Source organism: Triturus cristatus, chromosome 8, assembly GCF_964204655.1.
Source record: "Triturus cristatus chromosome 8, aTriCri1.1, whole genome shotgun sequence".
In the NCBI taxonomy this organism is placed as follows: Eukaryota; Metazoa; Chordata; class Amphibia; order Caudata; family Salamandridae; genus Triturus; species Triturus cristatus.
In genome coordinates, this window is record NC_140591.1 from 889,831,589 (window position 1) to 889,853,203 (window position 21,615).

The 21,615-nt window shown below is 47.9% G+C and overlaps 1 protein-coding gene across 1 annotated transcript in view; it reads left to right on the forward strand.

Annotated features, from left to right (window-relative positions):
* The window catches only part of POLA1 (DNA polymerase alpha 1, catalytic subunit), a 2,011,520-nt gene that overhangs the window by 138,007 nt on the left and 1,851,898 nt on the right, over positions 1-21,615 (forward strand). The window contains exons 8-11 of the mRNA XM_085622423.1: positions 7,457-7,646; positions 8,426-8,591; positions 9,115-9,293; positions 20,963-21,075. Of these exons, the coding sequence (XP_085478549.1) occupies positions 7,457-7,646; positions 8,426-8,591; positions 9,115-9,293; positions 20,963-21,075 (648 nt within the window). The remainder of the gene's footprint in view (positions 1-7,456; positions 7,647-8,425; positions 8,592-9,114; positions 9,294-20,962; positions 21,076-21,615) is intronic.

Sequence of the window (21,615 nt, forward strand, 5' to 3'; positions counted from 1 at the left end):
TGGGCACCAACCAAGCAGAGCTTACACGCCTTCAGCGTGTGCAAAATGCGGCTGCCAGAATGTTGGTCGGTTTGCCTAAGTTCTGTTCATTTAGGCGTTCCATTTTGGATCTTCATTGGCTGCCCGTTAGGCAGATGATAAAGTTCAAAGCATTGTGCCTGGTTTTTAAAATCTTGAAGTTTGCCTCTCCTCCTATTTTAGCTCAGACCATCTCTTATTACATCCCTGCTAGAGCATTACGATCAACGGGTCAATTTCTGGCTAAGGTTCCTCGTTTTAAAAAAGTCAGAGTGGGCGGCCGCTCATTTGGTGTTTTGGCAGCTAGCCTCTGGAACACACTGCCTGTTAGTATTCGTTCTATTTCTGACTTGCTGCCTTTCAGAAAGGCTGTGAAAACATTTTTGTTTCCTTTGGCTTAATGGTTGCGGTTGGTTACCACGCGTCTGGTGTTATGTTACTCGTTCTTTTATAGCGCCGGGACGCCACTTGGCTGTGGCATCTGCGCGCTTTATAAATATAAATAACATAACATTAATGCCTGATACATGGAGTACTAGCATAATAGTTCCAATTTATAAGAAAGGGGATGGGTCCGACCCTATAAATTATAGACCAATCTCACTGTTAGATAACACGACCTAATATTTTCAGTGCGTTATCTACAACAGATTAATTACATGGACAGAGGAGACTGGGATACTATCCCCTTGCCAGTTAGGATTCAGATCAAGGGTCGGCACAGTGGAACAATGCCTTAATCTTAAATTAATTATTGACAAATATAACATTGCCCGCTCCCAACCTATTTATTTAGCCTTTATGGATTTGTCATCCGCCTTTGATTTGGTTAATCGGTCCAAACTTTGGACTATTTTATTAGAGTATGGTTTAGATATCTCTCTGGTCCACTTTTTAGCTTTTTTACGTACGGACCTAAAGTCCAGAGTGAGAATAGGCGTCGGTGGGGAACTGTCTGGACCCATTGAAATCGGAAGAGGAGTCAGACAGGGGTGCGTTTTAGCTCCCCTGCTTTTTATTATCTATATAAATGGGCTCAGTAATTATCTTGTAAAGTTTAAACCAGACGTACCCTTAATAAATGGTAAAGCCATACCCACTCTTCTGTACGCAGATGATGCGGTGCTAATGGGACGTACGCCAAACTCGCTCCGTTCTTTGGTTCTTAATTTTACCACATTTATGGATGACTTGGATTTACGAGTCAATTTTAAAAAATCTTTTATAATGGCAACTGGCCCTGGCAAACGACAATTGAGCCCCATACAGGTCGGGGGAGAAAAACGTATTGCTACCAATACCTTTCCATATTTGGGTGTGACCTTTGCTGCGAATGGCTCGTGGTCTGGGCATTTGGCCCAGGCCACGAGCAAATTCTCAAAGGCCACAAACTCAATTTTAAGTATTCCCAAACCAAAGAGATCGGGAGTTACCAAGGCAATTGCTAAGATTTTTAAACTTCAATGTGCCCCAGTGGCAACTTATGGAGCAGAAGTTTGGGGCATTGGGAACAGCATCTCTATCCAGCGAGTGGAGAATCGGTTTTGTAGGAGACTATTAAACGTGCCAATTTTTACATTTAATTTTATTACACACCATGAATTAAATCTAAATTTTATCTCAGATTTTGTTAGTTCCCGACCAGTGCTATTTTGGCACTCGGTCTGGATGAATAAATCAGCGTCACTTACGCAAGAAATAATAACAGATTGTCTAAGCTGTGATAGGGGTTTGAAGATCCCGTGGATTTCTTATATACACACAAATTTGCGAGAAATAGGCATGGATAATATTTTTACTAACCCTACCCATGCCAGCAAAATTAAGAAATCCGAACTAAAAGGGGCATTAAGTGTACTGTACTCCCAAAAGAGACTCAGGAGGGAACAAGAGAAACCAACAGTTACGAGGTACATGGATATAGTAGTACCCAGATATCCCTTTGCATTATACCTAACGATACAACTGACAAATTGGGAAAGAAGCCTTTTATGTCGCTTGAGGGCTGGAACTATTAGGTATTTGTCAAATTTCCCCTCGGGTTACCAGGAAAGTACAACCACGATGAGCTGTCCCTGTAATTGACAAAGTAAACAAAATGATTTGCATTTCTTTTTTCTCTGTGATTTTTATTCAAAGTACACAAGATGGTTTTTAACTTCTTATTTTTAAAAAACTTAGACCAATTAGTTTGGTCAAATCTGATCAGGCACTGTTAACACTTGAAAATGAGGAAATAATTTTTCGTGTTTGCAGTTTTTTAAAGATTGCTGTTTATGCGCGCAGAACGATGGAAATGTAAATAATGATGTGCTTTTAATCTGTATGCCTTTTATTTGGGACTTAGATTTTCTTATGTGTTATAAGATGTGCTTTTATGAATTGTTATAATTCGAATAAAGATTCTTTGAATTGAATTGATGTAGGCTTTTACACAATGCCTGGTCTCATACATTGCGTGCCTTCATTTAGAAAACATTCACAAACAAAATGAGCATTGGCAAAGTTATAAGGGCCAATGCCAGTAACAGACCTGTTGGCTTTTGCAATGTGTGTTGATGAAGGAGGGCTGTCTAAACATTGTATTATGCTATTCAGAGTTTAATCCCCCGCTATTTGCTTGTGAAAGTTGTAGGAAAGCAATAGGGTATGCGTGACATCTTGTGATCTGCAGTCAGTTGTGAAGTTCATTACAATATTTAAGTCTGATTAGAATATTAATGACTGAGGAATTTTAGGTGTGTTTTTGTTAAAACACAGAGCATTTTTCCCCTCTATATTAAGTGGAATTGATGGTGTATAGTGGTTACTCAGTAAGGAGTGTGATTGGTGACAGATGTCCATTTCTTCGATACCCTGTTATGGTATAGCAGATGAGTGGCAGATTTGTATGGTAAAAAAAACCTGCACATTGACCGTTAGGCTGCAAAAGGACCTTGTTTTTATGTCCGTAATTCTTGACCAAGGACCTGCAACTCGAAATGGCGAAGCCACAGTGTGAGAAAGTGCCATCTTTCTTGCATGGTATGCCCCCACTTTTTTGCTGAATTGCTGAATGTACTTTGACCAAGTGTGCCCGTGCTCCTGCCAATCAGGTGCCCAGGGTCTATGTTCCTTCCCTAAAACCTGTGCTGAAACCTAAAATCCAAATTGGCAAACCCTGGCCACATGTCAGCCCCTGGTAAATGGTACACTAGGTACCTAGGGCCTTGTGACCAGGGAAGGCCACTAAGGGCTGCAGCACTTATTGTGCCACCCTTAGAGGCCCTCTCACCTGACACACACTGCTCTTGCAGGCTGACTGTCTGGGTATAGGACAAAACAGAGAGTCGACATGGCAAACATCCCTATGTGCCATGCCCACAGCATACACTGCCCTGGCATACATCAGCCACCCCTCTAGCTGCAGTGGTGTGGGTACAGGAGTATGAGCCCTGTGTCCCTACAGTGCCCAGGTCCATTCCTGGGCACTGTAAGTGCAGTGCTGCCATTTAGGAGTATATGGTGCTGGGAGATCGTCAACACGAACTCCACAGCACCATGATGGCTCCACTGAAGACTGAGGTTTGATATCAAACTTCTCAACATATTAAACCCACACTGATGCCAGTGCAGGATTTAATGTACAATGCACGACAGAGGGCATCTTAGAGATGCCCCCTGAACCTAACCTACAACCCACATCTGGTCTGAGGGGCTGCCTAGGCTGCCACACAGCAGACATGTTGCTGGACCCCTGGGTAGAGAGTCATCCGCTCTCCTGGGCCTGCAACAATGCACATCCTGGGCGAGGTGCTAGTTCTCCTCCCCCAGGATGGGCAGGGGAAGCTTCAAAGGCATGCCGTCTTTGTGAGCTTCTCCAGGTCACTTGCTTTACTCAGCAACTGGCCCCTACCGGTTCTAAACCCCCACTCTGGCTGGAAGACTGGCCGAAAACCCCAAGGAAGGACAGGGGGTGTGCCAGCCTCTGCCAACCCCACCCCTCCGGTGGGGGAGGCGAGGTGAAGCACATCTCTGGCTCTCGCCATCTTGAAGATCGGGTGCCCTGCCCAATCAGGACTAGGCCACTGCCCCCCTCCCACAGGAGAGTGGCAGGATAGGAGGTGTACCCACCCCAGGGCAGGGACCCAGTGGTCTGCCTTTACCTACCTGTAACGCCCCTAAATTTACTATTTAGGGGCACCCTGAACCTTCCTTCCTTAGATTCCAGATTCCGAAACAGCAAAGAAGATCAAGAAGAAAGAAGACCTGCCGTGCAGCTGCTAAGAAGAGGAAGACACCAACTGCTTTGGCCCCAGCCCTACTGGCCTGTCGACCCTCGAACCTGCTCCTGCTAAATCCCGGCATCTCCTGTAGCGAGCAACCTCACAAACCCCATAAGACTTGGCTACCTTGTGAACCTGAGCATCTGGGACTCCCAAGAGCAGTGGCACTGCTCAAAGCAAGTAACTGAGCCCTGGCATCATCCAGGAACTGCGAACCCTGCACACTCTGCACCCGCCAAGCCTGGCCTGTGCTGGAGTAGACAAAGACCCCGAGAACTTCCCCCTGGCTACTGACACCAAATCCGGCACCCAAGGACCCACCTCGACGCTCCTAACGACGCCTGCAGCCTCTGAACCAGGGACCCCCCCCCCCCCCCCCCCCAACCGCGATCAACAGAGGGTAAGATTTCCCGACAACGAAAGGCACCCCGGCACCCTGCGGCCCCCCTGTGCCCAACTCCTGGGTACCTACCTATCCTCCAACTACCCAACTTACCTCTTGAAGTGGTGGTCGCACCTGCAGAATCTTCGTCCCTGAACTTGCAGCCTTTGTTCGTTCTTGAGCTTTTCCATTGCAATCCATTGAGCGCCCGACTGCTCAAAAGTACCCTGCTGCCTGAGTGGCCTTGGCAGTGCAACTTCTACTCCTACCTACATCCCCATTTGCCCTGAGCAAGTGACCAGGAGCCCAGCTCCCACAGCCGCGTGGCTCCCACAGCCGCGTGGCCTACTAGTCAGCAGCCACCAACCAATCGCCCCCTGCCTTCCATAGGATAACATTGGGCCTAACTCACTCTGCACCTGGCTGCCCCTGTGCCGCTGAGGGTGTAACAACTGTACTTACCTGACCCTGGGCGACCCCGGAGTCTATGCCCAGCACCTTAACTCTGCCAGTAGAGTACTTACCCAAAAGCCGATAACTCACTTTTCCTCCATAGGGTAACATTGGCTGGGTTCACTGAAAATTCTTCTAAGTGTGGAGATTCTAAACTTTAAAATATTCACCTAAAATCAACCGAGTAACTGAATCGAAAATACTCACCTGCTATTAGGAGAAATCCCAGTGCTGGATCTTGGTGCCTAGCACTGACCCTGAAAAGTAATTACAAGCCTTACTTACCGCTAACTCAATTTTCTTCCATAGGAAACCATTGACTGTTTTTCTGTGAAATTTCTTCTAAGTGTTGATTTTTGCAAACTACAAATATTCTTTGAAAATCGTACCAACTGTGAAAACGTAATTACTTACCTGTTTTAGATAGATGTCCCAGTACTGAGCCTAGGACCCCAGCACTGGATTACAAAAGTAACGAGAACATACTTTACCGGTAACTTGAACTTTCTCCCATAGGAAGCCATTGACTGTTTTCTGTGAAGTGTTGATTTTGCAAACTTACAAATATTTTTTAAAAATCGCCTGTATAACCTAAACGCAGTCCATCAACTGTTTACAGGTGGTATACTAGTGCTGGATCCAGGATCCAACACTGAACCCGAAAAAGTAACCATTACCCCACTTACCTGCTAAGTGAATTGTCTCCCATAGGATAACCTTGGTAATTTGATTAGAAAAAGTTTGTCAACTTTTAAAATAGCAAAATATTGCTTAAAAATCACAACCGTAACTAAAACTTATTTACTCGTTTCCAAGAATTGTCCCAGTACTGAATCTAGGATCCAGTCCTGGAGTTAGAAAAGTAATCCTGAAAGTAATCCATTGCATATAACTTAAAATTCACATTTAGCTCAATGTATTGTGTTGCCTATTGCAACAAACTAACTATTGCATTCAAAAGTCAATTGCCTATTGCAAAGTATTTAACTAAAGCATCTGATTCTGAGAAAGTATATTTTGATACCTATTGTTGGTTCTAAAATAAAACAACCATATATTTTTATATATACAAACCATTGGCCTAGAGTTCAGTTCTTGAGTGTGTGAGACCATTTGCTGACTGAGTGTGTACAACAAATGCTTTACACTGTCCTCTGATACTGCCTTACTGCTCGACCAAGCTACCACTTTAGAGTAAGGTTATATCTAACTTTAGCCTCTGCCAAACCTCTGGGGGCTGTGGACTCTGTACACACTGTACCTATTTGGGAACCGTATATACAGAGCCACTTTCATACACACAGTGAAGGAATTATTGAGCCTTTTGAATATTTTTGAAGTTTAAAATACCAGAGGTTGGTGCTTTAGGGATGCTAGAAGGGAAGAAAGGCGAATGACTTTTGTTAAAGAACTCCATGTGGCTAGTTAACTGTAAAATAATTGAGCATATGTCTGCTTTTTAGATCTGGCCTTTGGAACCGCTATAGTTGTCTCGACAGACCTGTTTTTTATTTTAAAAAAATGATAAATAGTATCCATACTAAGATGGGTTTGTTTTTTTTATCAGAGGGCTTCAGCCGTTGGTCTGTTGAATAGCCAATCACATTTTGCTTCCAGCCACCTCAGCATGGGGCACATTACCCAAGTGACTCTTCACTTTGAGTGACTGCATAAGATATCTGCACATTGAGCACATCAGTCTAAAAATTGACACGTTCTATTGTTTTGCAAAGCTAGTTCTAAGGGTGCCTTTAAAAAAAAAAAAAATGTAGTTTATTTTTTGTAGTAGCCTTAAATACAGGCGATTTATTTTGGCAGTACAATGCTTAAACCCTTGTTACTAAGATCTAAGACACTAAGATTGTAGATGTCTGTATTTGAATACTTGGTAACCTAGTGATTTATTTCTGTCTCTTTCAAAAATAATAAAATGCATGGTGCAAAAGAAAGGCTTGTTTAAAAAACATTACTAGTGAAAAAGCTGCATCGGCGAACTTGGTTTTTAAATGTAATTTTTATATTCATTGCAAGCACAAGTTGGCCATGTTTAGGTGACAGCATATTTTCGTTTTTTGTGGCATATGCTTGCAATTAAAAACTATTGCACCAGTATGCCAATGCCAACCCCATTGGTTGTGCCAGTCCTTGTTCTTGTTTGTACTTGTGATGGGGGAAACCGTATAAAACCTCAAACAATCATGATTTATTCTTCAGGGGTTTGCGTTCTGTTGCAGCCTAATTTTAAGCATTGGTGTGAAAGTAATTCTAGGGTTGTATTAAAATAATCCTGCATTTCCTCTTATTTCTTTGTGTTTGATAAGTTGACACTTTGTTTCAGGTAAATCCTCCTCCTGTTCACACGAGGAACACTCCTACTTTTGTGTCAAAGAATTCTCCATCACCAGTTCCAGTTCTCTACAAACCTTCCAGCGATGCAACCGCATCTCCTGCAGTAAAGCACGAGCCCAGTTCTGTTGCAGGTGCACAAAATGGCGCAGGGCTTCAAGTGAAAATAGAGGATACAGCAGGTACAATCTTGCAAATGTTTCAAGACAGTAAGTTGCTGTGTATAAACTCGTTTGCCTGTGTGGTGCAAAATGATCTGCGAATTCAAAGGAAAAATCACCAATTTGCATTCTTGTCGGTGACCAAGTACAAGGAAGCCCGATTCGGAACTTAATTGAAGATATGTGCGTTCAGGCCTGACAGTGTCTGTAGATGAGGGCCGAGGTGTCATGAGCCTACAAACCCTTCAGGTGTTTACCATATCAAAATATTCACATAATCATTTTACATGAAAAAAAAATTCTACATTTACACTTACCGTGATTGTTACCGTTTATTCTGAAAATCGGACTTGTTTACACGACCCTCCTGGACAAGAGACTTCAAACTCATGAGGCATAAAACAGCAAAGCAATTCCATATTGCGTTTTTTATAGAGAAAATGAACCTAAAAATACCAAATTTTAGGGTTTATACGTTTTAGGACAATTACGTTACCACATTCTCTCCCTCTTCTATGCCAATATTGGTTTCCTGACTACTGCTGATGGCAAATTATTGCAACACAATTTTTTCATCCTACTTTTCACAAACTTCCCATTTTACTGCAATGTAGACTTTTCCTTTGCTGTTGAACGTGGCAAATGTGTTAAAACGACAAAAGAGCAAGTTTGTTAAATCCTGTAGCATAAATGTTGCTTTCACCGGTGTGTGGAGGGGTCTACTGGTGTGGGTCCTGCTCACCTGTTATTGCTGCTGGTGATGGTTTGTGAATTCTATTCCATGTTCTTTCTGCCTACAGATGACGATCAAAACTTGATGGAATTTGACGATGGAGATTTCGACGATCCCATGGAAGCGGAGAATCCGAAGCCTGCTTTAGAGGCTTGCATTACAATCAAGGAAGAACTTAAAGAGGAAGAAAGGGGACATGAACAGAAGCCTGTGAAGGAAGAAGCATGCGCCATGTGAGGGCGCCTTTTTTCCGAGCATGCTTATTTGTTTGGTTTAAAACTCTTTTCTTTTACGTTCTTGAAACGTTCTCAGCCCGGCACCGAATCCTAAGTGTGAAAAAATCATTTTTTTCAGTAGCAAACTAGACCCATCCAAGTGACCTGATTGCGTATTGACTAATGCAAAGGCAAACCTTCTGGCTGCCACATTGTCAGTTGTATGTTCCCCATTAACTACCACGTATCATGGTTTTAAGGCACTGTAGTAGTGTTATGTATGTTATGTACACCATTGTTCCTCAGTGCAGCCTTGATCCTACTTGCTACACTCCTTTTGGACTGCATTCCCACATTGACTTATCGCTTCAACACATCAAGCCTTGGTCTTTTTTTTAGTGTGACCTATTTTTTATTAAAATCGAGCATTATTATGTAATCCGATTAACATGAAGCATGTGTTACTACTACCCATAGCTTGCATCTATTAAAGCCAGTTTTCTTTTTCAATTTTTTGGGTACCATTCTCCGATGTCGGCAGGATCACGGCGTTACCAGGTGTCTCCTGCTGGAAACAAATGGACGGCGAAGGCAGTGAGTCAGTGGTGACGGATATTCAGGTGGACACCAGCAGTCTTCCCTTGGTGACGGAGGCAGACGGCGAGCAATTGTTTAGGTTCTACTGGCTGGATGCCTATGAAGACATGTATAGTCAGCCAGGTATGTGAAGCGGGACACTCCTAGCAGGTGTTGCGTGGCTGTCAGACCACTGCAGCACAGTGTTGGGTCTCGGACTAGGAGATCCGTGGAGCACTGGGGTCTACGCATGCTTTTTGTTTCTTTCGGCACAGTGGAAGAGTATTTACCTGTAGCGCCCTTTTTTCTGGCCGATTGTTCAGGAAATGGCCGGAGATGTTTCACGCAGCCTGATGGCCTATGAAAAGTTCTTGTATCTTTTTCCATCTCACACCTCACCCAATACCTTTGTGCTCCCTGACACCTGCATTGTTTTCTCTGGTCAGCCAGTGGTATGTTTTCATTGTGCGTGTCCTACGTTGTTGTAACTTGCTGAACGAGAGAGAAAAGGCAACTTTGATCAGTGCCGAAAAGAGTGATGTCAACGTGTTTAGTCTTTTAGTGCTATAGACAAGTTACTTTTATTTAAATTGTCTTTTTCGCCACCTACCACTCCTTTATGCACACGCAAAGCTTTTGGCGCTCCTCTTTCAGATTATTACTCTGTTAAACCCCATTAAGATGCTAAAAAGCAGGAGGACTGCTAGAAATTGTAAATGAGACGGTGATATAATCGCACTGTAAATATTATCAACATCAATATGTTTTGAACAAGTGAGCTGCCCCCTTGAACTCTCCCCCGCCCAGCGCTTTGAGTGGACCCAAGTGTGGTGTTAAACACTGCACGAGCAATCTGTTAATTTGATTCAGGAGAACGTTTCGAGCCCTACTCTGTCACAGTTAGTATTAAATGTTCAGTTTTATCAATTGTGCTAAATTACTTGAATGGGTGTATTTGTAAGTATTGAGACTTTATTTATAAGGGATACAAGTGGTTGGGTACTGCCAGGCTCATACAGTGTGGTGACATGGAATAGCCATAAGCTTTAGGATCCACCGTTGCCAGCATAATCACTGAACCGCATCTTTGCCAACAGGCTCTTAAAGTGGCCAGTTGCACCTTCATATACACACTCCAAGGTGCTCCTAGACTGGAACTGCTTGGAGGTTCTGAGATGAAACCCCCTCCTCAAAGGCGAGTTGTTAGACCTGTCAGCCCTTTGGGTGGTCCCTCCTCATCATTATTTATTTTGTCCCACTTTTGCCTCAAACCCTGTTTGAATTTTTCCTTTTTGGGAACCACCAGACTTTTTCGTGTTGCTACAGATTCAGGGAGCCATTTTAGCTACCCCTGAAACTTCTGTCTGAGGGCCTGAAGCACAAAATGGTGGCCTCCTGTGACATCACCAGCATCCACTGGAACCTACCAGCACCTTCCAGAACCTTCCAGGAGATTCCAGAACTGTGTGACAGTTGGAAACCGTTTAGAATGTTGGGAGGATAAGAGAGGCAGTTGGCAGTTGGAGCTGGCAGTTGGCACCTGACTGGTGAAGAGAGAGGAGCACAACAGTGAAGGAGGAAGGAGTGAAGCAGCAGGGGTGGAAACTTGTGCCTGGAGTGGGGTCCATAAACCCACCCTTGATACTTGTCCCTACTGATGGATCCCAGCCTATAGCCCTGTGTGGGAAGAAGTCAGAAGAAACTTATCCTAAGGACCTGGACAGCAGGAACAGGCCTTAGAACCAAGAAAGCAGCAAGATTCTGACCTGAGAACTGGTTTCCCTGGAGTCTGGCGTCGAGTAGCCGAAGACCTGGAGCCCGAGGTGGAGAAGCGGCGCTGACTGAGGTAGCAGACGTCGTACCCGGAGCCGCCTGAGGTCGTAAGAGGGCGCCGACGGAGGTCGAGAGGAATACCAAGGGTCGAGAAGGAAGTGAACCGAGGTCGAGTGAGCGGCGTCATCGGAAGGGTGAAGTCCGCCCTCCGGAGTCGTCGGAGACCGAGGTCGAGGAGCACCGGAGGTCGGGAGTGAGGATCGCACTCCGGAGTCGCCCGGAACCTGTGAGGAGGAGCACCGGAGGTCGGGGGTGAGGATCGCACCCCGGAGTCGCCGGAAGTCGACAGCGAGGCCAGGCCGGCCGACGTCATCGGAGCCGAGTGCGCCATCGGACCGGAGCCGCCCGAAGTCGACATCGTGAGGAGACTGCCCGACGCCGTCGAATCGGAGGTCGAGTTCGAACCGAGGCCACCGACATCGGACCGGAACCGCCTACCGGCGTCGTCAAAGAACTGACATTGTGCCGAGGCCGCCGAGACCGAACCGGAACCGCCTCACGGCGTCGACACGACTCCAGCGGCGTCGGAACATCAGAAAAGGGCAGTAAGTGGAGTAGAGGGCGCCTTAGGCCCTGTGGAGACCTGAGAGACTACTCTAAGGGGCTAGGGAGGTACTGAAACCCACCTGACTGTGCCTGGGGTGAACTGGGACTAACCTAGAGAGGTTGTGTGGAGAAGGGAAGCCAGGGCATTGGAATTCCCCCCTTTGATCTACCTCAGTTTAGGCCTCAGCCTTTGCCTCAGCCAGGGAGTAGAACCCCCCAAGCCTTCCACACCCTACAAGCTGTGCCTGGGCCAAATCAGCCCTTAAGAATTGAAGTGTCATCTGATTCATGAGTGTTACTGTATACTTCTAATTATTTATTGGGGATACTGTATTTATTAAGTTCTTATCTATTTATTGCTGCACTATATTTATAGGTCCACAGGACTTGTTGGTGTACAGTATTTATTGGTACAGTATTTATTGGTACAGTATTTATTACCTCAAAGTATTTAATTCTGTATATATTGCACTTGTATTTATGCCCTGCTATTTATGATCACCCCTATTTATTTCAGCAAACAGCAATTATTTATTTGACCTGCTCTATTTAAGAATTTGTATATTGTGATTGTTATTTATTTTCCCAATCAGCAACTAAGAGAAGAAAGATAAAGAAAGCATATTTTCATAATTTTTACGGTGTAGAGTCGTTTTTGGAACGGATGCACGCATGGTTATTGTATGGGTATATTGTATGCTTAGCACTGCGCCTGTTTCCTGACCACTCGAGCCAAGCTACCCCATTGTGTCGGGAAGGTCCACCACCACCCTGCGGAGTGGGAGTGGGCTGTTTCCAACATAAATTGGTGTTCAGTGGTGGGATAGAGCTGTGCCTACATATACTCAACAATAACTGTGGGTAGTCCATAGGCCTACACCGGGAGTTTTCTCACAGCGGCCTTCCTAATTGTGGGTTTTTGTTTTTTCCAAATTTACTCTGGTGGTGGGAGGAGGTATTACTAAAGGTACCCCCCTACATTGCTACTGCACAAAACCTGTCCTCTAACCTGAGTGGGCAAGATGGAGTTTGTACTAGAGAATCTAGAAACGTACACTGTGGCCCAACTCAGGGAGTTTTGCCAGCGGGAGGGGGTGTACTGTCCCCCAGGAGCAAAGAAGGGTGCACTCCAAACCAGCTTAAGGGCTTGGGGGGAGGCACGCCGAGAAAGCAAGGCTGAGGAGGAAGACAGGGATGGAGAGCCTGACCCCGAGGGGGCTGAGATGTACCAACCTGAGGTGGGGAACCTGTCAGCAGGGCCCAGGACACTTTCTAGGAAGGGCAGCACTGTCTCTAGCGGGGGCTTATCCAGCGTGGAGTTAGCAGATCGGAGAGAGAAAAGACAGCTCACATGGGATTTAGCAAAGCTGGAGAAGGAGAAGGAGGAACAGAGGTTGGCTCATGAGACGGAGAAAGAGAGGATGGCTCATGAGAGAAGACTGAAAGAGATAGAGCTTCAGATCCTAAGAATTGGGGCACCAACTGTTCCTAATGGTGGCAGCAAAGACCAAGAAATCACCAGGGAATCCAAACCTTACCTGCCAAAGGACATAGTAGCTAGCTATGGGGCGGGTGACGACATCGCTAAGTGGCTAGCAGCCTATGAGGTCTCGTTGAGGGCCCATGGGGTTCCAGTGAAGTATTGGGGAGGAGGATTGTATAGGTACATGCCTCCAGCTGGTAGGGATGCTTTATTGGCCCTCGAAGAGGATGAGCAGACCCACTACCCCACCATGAAACTGGCGCTCATCAGAAAGTTTGGACTAACACCTGAAAAGTACAGACAGAAGTTCAGGGGTAGTCACAAGCTGGGCACACAGAATTGGGTGGACTTCCTGGACTATGCAAAGAAGGCACTAGAAGGTTGGATTCAGGGCAGTGAAGTAAGGAACTACGAGGAGCTGTTTGACCTAGTACTGAAGGAACACCTACTCGAGAAATGTTTCCCTGAACTGCGGCAACACCTGGTGGATAGCAAGCTGACCAGCCCCCGGAAGCTTGCTGAGGAGGCGGACATTTGGGCTAGTACCCGGGTGTCCACAAGGGGGACTGGAGGGGATACTCAAAAGGCCGGACAGGGCGCCCCCCAGAAGAAAGAGGGAGGGGAAAAGAAAAAGGAGTTCTCCAAAGGCCCCCAAAATAACTTCCAAGGGAAGGGAACAGGATTCACCTCTAAGGCTAACCCACCCAGAAACCCTAATCCTGGCCAGAGTCAGCAGCCAAGGGTTGTCCATTGCTACGAGTGCGGTGGCGTTGGACACTATAAAGGAGATCCGAAGTGTCAGAAACGATCACCCCCTCCCACTGGAGGAAAGCCCCCCGGAGTAGCTAGTGTAGTGCTCGGGGAGGAGATGCCCTTAACTAAGGGAAGGGAGTGGGCGGGTGTCACTTTAGTGTCCCTGGGAGAACGGGAGATGGTTCCTAAGATCCAGGTGCCCGCAAATACCGCAAAGTATGGGCAGTGGATCACCATCAACGGCCAAAGAGGGGAGGCTCTGAGAGACACAGGAGCCAGTATGACTATGGTGCGTAGCCAGCTGGTGTCTCCAGAGCAGGTAATTCCCGATGTACTCCACCCAGCCGCGATGGCTGACGGCAGAACAGGCCACTATCCCGTGGCCGAGGTTCCCTTTGAATGGGGGGGGGTTGCAGGTTCACTTCGAGTTGCCGTAAGCCCTGCCGTGCCAGTCGATTGTCTGCTGGGCAATGACATGGAGCACAACGCTTGGAAGGAGGTGGAATACCGGACTCACACCGAGATGCTGGGTACACCTGACTGGGCCTGTGTTAGCACAAGGTCCGAGACTACCCGAAGAGGGAGTTCATTCCGGCTGGAGCCTGGAACAAAGGCCCAGCCAGCTGCCAGTCAAGGGAAGAACCGAGGACAGGAGGAGCCTGCCTCGGCGTCTCCACCCCGTAGGACGGATAGGCCACCGGAGGTGGTGGGCCAGGAGTCTGCGGAGGGGGACGTTACCAACCTGGAGGACCTACCCATCCCGGCCGAGTGGCACGTGGAGGGAGGCCCGTCCAGGGAGGAATTCTGCCAGGGCCAGAGGGAGTGCCCTACCCTTGAGGGGCTGAGGCGACAGGCCGAAGCCCAGGCAGCAGGGAACGTTGAAGGGAACTACAGTGTTTACTGGGAGGATGGCCTCCTCTACAGTGAACCCAAGGCACCCCTACATGGATCGTCACGAGCCTTGGTAGTTCCTCAACGTTATCGAGCCTTCCTTTTAGAGTTGGCTCACGAGATACCATTGGCAGGACACCTGGGGCAAGACAAGACCTTCGCCCGTCTTGTCCCACACTTTTATTGGCCTCAGATGAAAGTGTCGTCCGATACCTACTGCCGGACATGTGTGTCTTGCCAAGCCAGTGGGAAAACAGGGGTGAAGCTGAAAGCTCCCCTGGAACCACTCCCTGTCGTTAGCACCCCCTTTGAAAGGGTGGGCATCGACATTGTGGGTCCATTAGAGCCACCAACTACAGCTGGTCACAGGTTTATCCTGGTTCTGGTGGATCATGCCACACGGTACCCAGAGGCAATACCTCTGAGGACCATAACAGCACCTGTTGTGGCTAGGGCCCTGATGGGAATCTTTACCCGAGTGGGTTTTCCCAAGGAAGTTGTGTCCGACAGGGGGACCAACTTCATGTCAGCATATATGCGGGCAATGTGGAAGGAGTGTGGAGTGACATACCGGTTCACCACTCCTTACCACCCCCAGACCAATGGTCTGGTGGAGAGGTTTAACAAAACCTTAAAAGGCATGATCAGAAGTCTGCCTGAAAGCCTGCGGAGGAAATGGGACGTCCTCCTACCCTGTTTGCTCTTTTCATACAGGGAAGTGCCACAGAAGGGAGTGGGCTTCAGCCCCTTCGAGCTTCTGTATGGGCACCCTGTACGTGGACCTCTTAACCTGGTGAGAGACGGATGGGAAAGAACTCCCAGAAAGCTCCCCCAGGATGTGGTGAGCTACATGCTGGCCTTCCGGAGCCAAATGGCTAAGTTGTGGAAGCAAGCTTCTGACAACTTGGAAGCCAGCCAAGCAGTGATGAAGGCGTGGTATGACCACAACGCTCACCCGGTGGAGTTGGAGCCTGGCCAGAAGGTGTGGGTGATCGAACCAGGAGAGCTTAGTGCCCTCCAGGATCGCTGGTCAGGACCCTTTGAGGTGTTGGAGAAGAAGGGTAAGGCTACCTACTTGGTGGACCTGAAGACCCCTCGTCAGCCCCTGCGGGTGCTGCATGCCAACCGCCTCAAACCCCACCACGAGAGGCCCGAAGTCATCTTGATGATGGTGACTGACGGAGGAGAGGACGTGGAAAGCGAGCCTCTCCCTGATCTATTTGCGTCTCAGGAAAAGGATGGGTCGGTGGAGGGAGTGATTCTCTCCCCATCCCTAACTCCTGAACAGCAGGAGGACTGTCGCCAGGTCCTGGGGCAGTACTCTTCGTTGTTCTCCCTTGTCCCGGGTAGGACTCACCTGTGCGTCCATGACGTGGACACAGGAGACAGCCCACCTGTGAAGTCCAAGATCTACCGGATGTCAGACAAGGTGAAGGCCAGCATTCATAGTGAAGTCACTAAGATGCTGGAGCTAGGAGTGGTTGAACCTTCTAGCAGCCCCTGGTCCAGTCCGGTGGTGTTAGTACCAAAAGCTGCACCACCGGGTACCCAACCAGAACTGAGGTTCTGTGTGGACTACCGGGGACTGAATTCAGTGACAAGGACTGATGCACATCCGATCCCTCGGGCGGATGAATTAATTGACCGGCTGGGAGCTGCCCAATATTTAAGTACCTTTGACCTTACTTCGGGGTACTGGCAGATCTCTTTGACTGATGGAGCAAGGGAAAGGTCAGCCTTCTCCACGCCCAATGGCCACTACCAGTTCTGTGTGATGCCCTTTGGGCTCAAGAACGCACCTGCCACGTTTCAGCGCCTGGTAAACCAGATCCTCACCGGGATGGAGAGTTTCTCTGCTGCTTATCTGGATGACATAGCCGTCTTCAGTAACAGCTGGGAGGATCACTTGCGTCACCTGCAAGCTGTTCTCCAGGCCCTGAGACAAGCTGGATTGACGATCAAGGCCAGCAAGTGCCAGATCGGGCAGGGGTCGGTAGTGTACCTTGGACACTTGGTGGGTAGGGGAACAGTGCAGCCCCTCCAGGCGAAGATCGAGGCCATCATGGCCTGGGAACCCCCCAAGACACAGACTGAGGTCCGAGCATTTTTGGGCCTCACGGGATACTACCGCCGCTTCGTGAAGGGGTACGGTACCATCGTAGCCCCTCTCACGGAGCTCACGTCCAAGAAACAACCTCGACGGGTAGTCTGGACGGAGGCTTGTCAGCAAGCCTTTGAGAAATTGAAGAAAGCCATGTGCGAGGCCCCGGTCTTAAGGGCCCCAGACTTTTCCAAGAAGTTCATTGTCCAGACAGATGCATCAGAACATGGCATTGGGGCAGTGTTATCGCAACTCAACGAAGAGGGTCTGGATCAACCCGTGGTCTTCCTATCCAGGAGACTACTTCCCAGGGAACAGAAGTGGAGTGCAATAGAGCGTGAAGCCTTTGCAGTGGTATGGGCTCTGAAGAAGTTGCGGCCATACCTGTTTGGCTCGCACTTCCTGGTTCAGACCGACCACAGACCCCTTCGTTGGCTGATGCAAATGAAGGGGGAGAATCCCAAGTTGTTGAGGTGGTCTATTTCCCTACAGGGGATGGACTTTCAGGTGGAACATCGGCCTGGAGTGGACCACGCCAATGCAGACGGTCTCTCAAGGTATTTCCGCCTTAGTGATGAGAACTCCCAAGGGGTTGGGTAGCTCTCCCCACTTTCAGCTGGGGGGGACGCGTGTTAGACCTGTCAGCCCTTTGGGTGGTCCCTCCTCATCATTATTTATTTTGTCCCACTTTTGCCTCAAACCCTGTTTGAATTTTTCCTTTTTGGGAACCACCAGACTTTTTCGTGTTGCTACAGATTCAGGGAGCCATTTTAGCTACCCCTGAAACTTCTGTCTGAGGGCCTGAAGCACAAAATGGTGGCCTCCTGTGACATCACCAGCATCCACTGGAACCTACCAGCACCTTCCAGAACCTTCCAGGAGATTCCAGAACTGTGTGACAGTTGGAAACCGTTTAGAATGTTGGGAGGATAAGAGAGGCAGTTGGCAGTTGGAGCTGGCAGTTGGCACCTGACTGGTGAAGAGAGAGGAGCACAACAGTGAAGGAGGAAGGAGTGAAGCAGCAGGGGTGGAAACTTGTGCCTGGAGTGGGGTCCATAAACCCACCCTTGATACTTGTCCCTACTGATGGATCCCAGCCTATAGCCCTGTGTGGGAAGAAGTCAGAAGAAACTTATCCTAAGGACCTGGACAGCAGGAACAGGCCTTAGAACCAAGAAAGCAGCAAGATTCTGACCTGAGAACTGGTTTCCCTGGAGTCTGGCGTCGAGTAGCCGAAGACCTGGAGCCCGAGGTGGAGAAGCGGCGCTGACTGAGGTAGCAGACGTCGTACCCGGAGCCGCCTGAGGTCGTAAGAGGGCGCCGACGGAGGTCGAGAGGAATACCAAGGGTCGAGAAGGAAGTGAACCGAGGTCGAGTGAGCGGCGTCATCGGAAGGGTGAAGTCCGCCCTCCGGAGTCGTCGGAGACCGAGGTCGAGGAGCACCGGAGGTCGGGAGTGAGGATCGCACTCCGGAGTCGCCCGGAACCTGTGAGGAGGAGCACCGGAGGTCGGGGGTGAGGATCGCACCCCGGAGTCGCCGGAAGTCGACAGCGAGGCCAGGCCGGCCGACGTCATCGGAGCCGAGTGCGCCATCGGACCGGAGCCGCCCGAAGTCGACATCGTGAGGAGACTGCCCGACGCCGTCGAATCGGAGGTCGAGTTCGAACCGAGGCCACCGACATCGGACCGGAACCGCCTACCGGCGTCGTCAAAGAACTGACATTGTGCCGAGGCCGCCGAGACCGAACCGGAACCGCCTCACGGCGTCGACACGACTCCAGCGGCGTCGGAACATCAGAAAAGGGCAGTAAGTGGAGTAGAGGGCGCCTTAGGCCCTGTGGAGACCTGAGAGACTACTCTAAGGGGCTAGGGAGGTACTGAAACCCACCTGACTGTGCCTGGGGTGAACTGGGACTAACCTAGAGAGGTTGTGTGGAGAAGGGAAGCCAGGGCATTGGAATTCCCCCCTTTGATCTACCTCAGTTTAGGCCTCAGCCTTTGCCTCAGCCAGGGAGTAGAACCCCCCAAGCCTTCCACACCCTACAAGCTGTGCCTGGGCCAAATCAGCCCTTAAGAATTGAAGTGTCATCTGATTCATGAGTGTTACTGTATACTTCTAATTATTTATTGGGGATACTGTATTTATTAAGTTCTTATCTATTTATTGCTGCACTATATTTATAGGTCCACAGGACTTGTTGGTGTACAGTATTTATTGGTACAGTATTTATTGGTACAGTATTTATTACCTCAAAGTATTTAATTGTCTGTATATATTGCACTTGTATTTATGCCCTGCTATTTATGATCACCCCTATTTATTTCAGCAAACAGCAATTATTTATTTGACCTGCTCTATTTAAGAATTTGTATATTGTGATTGTTATTTATTTTCCCAATCAGCAACTAAGAGAAGAAAGATAAAGAAAGCATATTTTCATAATTTTTACGGTGTAGAGTCGTTTTTGGAACGGATGCACGCATGGTTATTGTATGGGTATATTGTATGCTTAGCACTGCGCCTGTTTCCTGACCACTCGAGCCAAGCTACCCCATTGTGTCGGGAAGGTCCACCACCACCCTGCGGAGTGGGAGTGGGCTGTTTCCAACACGAGTGCTTTCACTAAAGTCAGTGGGTCAAGGGGGTTCGCTGAGAGCATTCGGTGTGCACTGTTTTACAGAATCTTTAAATCTAAATGCATTAAAAAAAATTAAATGCTTATAGGGTTGTTGGCGCCCCCCCCACCCCAAAGTTGAGAGTTTCATTTGTACTTCTTGCAGATGGAGCGTTGCACGTCTCAGCCGTGCGGACCCTGAAGGAGTTCTACTGGTACTAGATTTGTTGAAGGGAGAGAGCGGGCAGGATTTCAGCCAGTTTGGTTTTAACTTTTTGTTGAACGAAGTGGGATCTTGAGCTCTTTTTGTCACAAAGAGCTGTTCGCTTTACTTTGAAGGCGGAGCCTCTAGATTCAGGCGGTCAGTGTAGAGCCCGAGGAGGGGCGGTGCATGACGGGATAGGGATCTGCAGGAGCGGTCTCGCGCTGCCTTCTGGATTGTCTGGAAGTTTTTAATCAGCTGGGCAGATGCTCCACACGGGCACTGAGGGTGTAGTTCAGATGCAACCGTACTAATCTGATGATGACTTTTACCTTCTGTTAAATTCTTCGGTTATGTTGGACCGAGTGAAATAATGGACATAAATGAGCGGGCAAAATCCGATTATAAATTGTGGGACTGGATTGCATCACCTTTGTGTAAAATGTATAGGAGTGCCCGACATTTTAAGACCAGCAGCTGGAATAAATGCATGTTTAACGCACGTGGTTATGTACCCGCAGCCCCTAAAACCTGCAGCACTCTGCACAACCCCCCCCCCCCCCCCCATTTCAGTGGGCCATTTCAATGTAAAAGGAGGGCTCAGTGGGCCTGTGTATGAATGCTCTGTTTTTAATGTCACCCCACTAAGGCAGAACTTAATCATCATCAGGGACTGGCAGAATTTGAGCCTGTAAAATAAAATTGCTTCTCTGAAGCACTTTCAGCTCTTGTGCTTTTTTTTTTTTTTTTTTTTTTTTTTAACTTCACTGCGTTTCCATCTGTTGCGTGATGATTGCTGAATGGTACATAATTTTGAAAAGCTTTCTACTTGACGTTCTGTGAAAGAGGAAGCTGGGGAGCATTACAGAGCATGCATCCATCGTACAGTTTTTTGGTGGGTCATGAATATTCATGACACCGTAATTTTGCCTGTAATTTTGCCTTTTAGGTTCGGTCCCATCTCTCCCATATACTTTCCTGTCTCCTTTCCTTCCTCACCCTTCCCATCGCCCTTTAGAATCTTTGTCGTAGCTCTTTGCCATACTGCGTGCTTGTTGTACAATCTTCCATTGCTTTTCTACATGTAGCTTTTCTTAACTATTTACTCTTTTGCTTGGTGGGTGCTTTGCCTAGTCAGTTTGCCGCCCCCCCTCCCCACCATGCTTATTAATTCTCCCATTATCGTCTACAGTGTCTGTATCTTCGTACTCCCTTTTGTACTGTTCATCGCATCCTCCGCCGAGATCTAGTTTCCATTTTCCAGCACATTTCATGCGATTTGTTTTACATTTGAACCCCATGCTGTGGTTGGACATAATTGTACTTTTATTTCTTTTTGTTCTGAGTTGTAGTGTGTATTTTTCCTCCCTTTCCCTTTGCCACTATTAGGTGTGGTGTATTTGTTTGGCAAAGTTTGGATTGAATCGGCCAAGGCCCATGTGAGTTGCTGCGTGACAGTGAAGAACATTGAACGGACAGTCTACGTTTTGCCACGTGAAACAGTAAGTGTCCATTTGTGTGCCTTATTTGTTTTCGTCTTGTATCCCATTTTTTTTCAATTAATCATCATCTCCAGGTGATTTTCCTGTACGCCTTTTACAATTGAGGCTATGAGGGCCGCTGTTTTTAGAGATGTAGATTTTATATATTTTTATTTAAAGAAATTAGTGGCTGTCCATCCCCAATCCTGCTGAGTGTGCACTCTTGTGGGGTTTCATGTTCTCCGATTTAGCTTTTTCCATTGTGGTGCATGCCATCTCCAGTTGCATGGCTAGACTCTGAGTCGGTAACACTGTGGCTTTTAAGGATCACATGTCCACTTGATTGAGTGGAGAGGTGTGGTGCAGCAGCCAGAGCAGCTGACTTCGGAGTACAGGGCTCACGGTTCGATCCCCGGCTCCGGCGACCGCTCAGCACCCTGTGACTCTGGGCAATAACTCACTTAATTTCCACAACGGCCCCCTGCGCCTTGAGACCCGTAAGGGTGAGTAGTTTGCGCTTTACAAATACCGATTTAGATTAGATTGTCCGGGCTGCCAAAG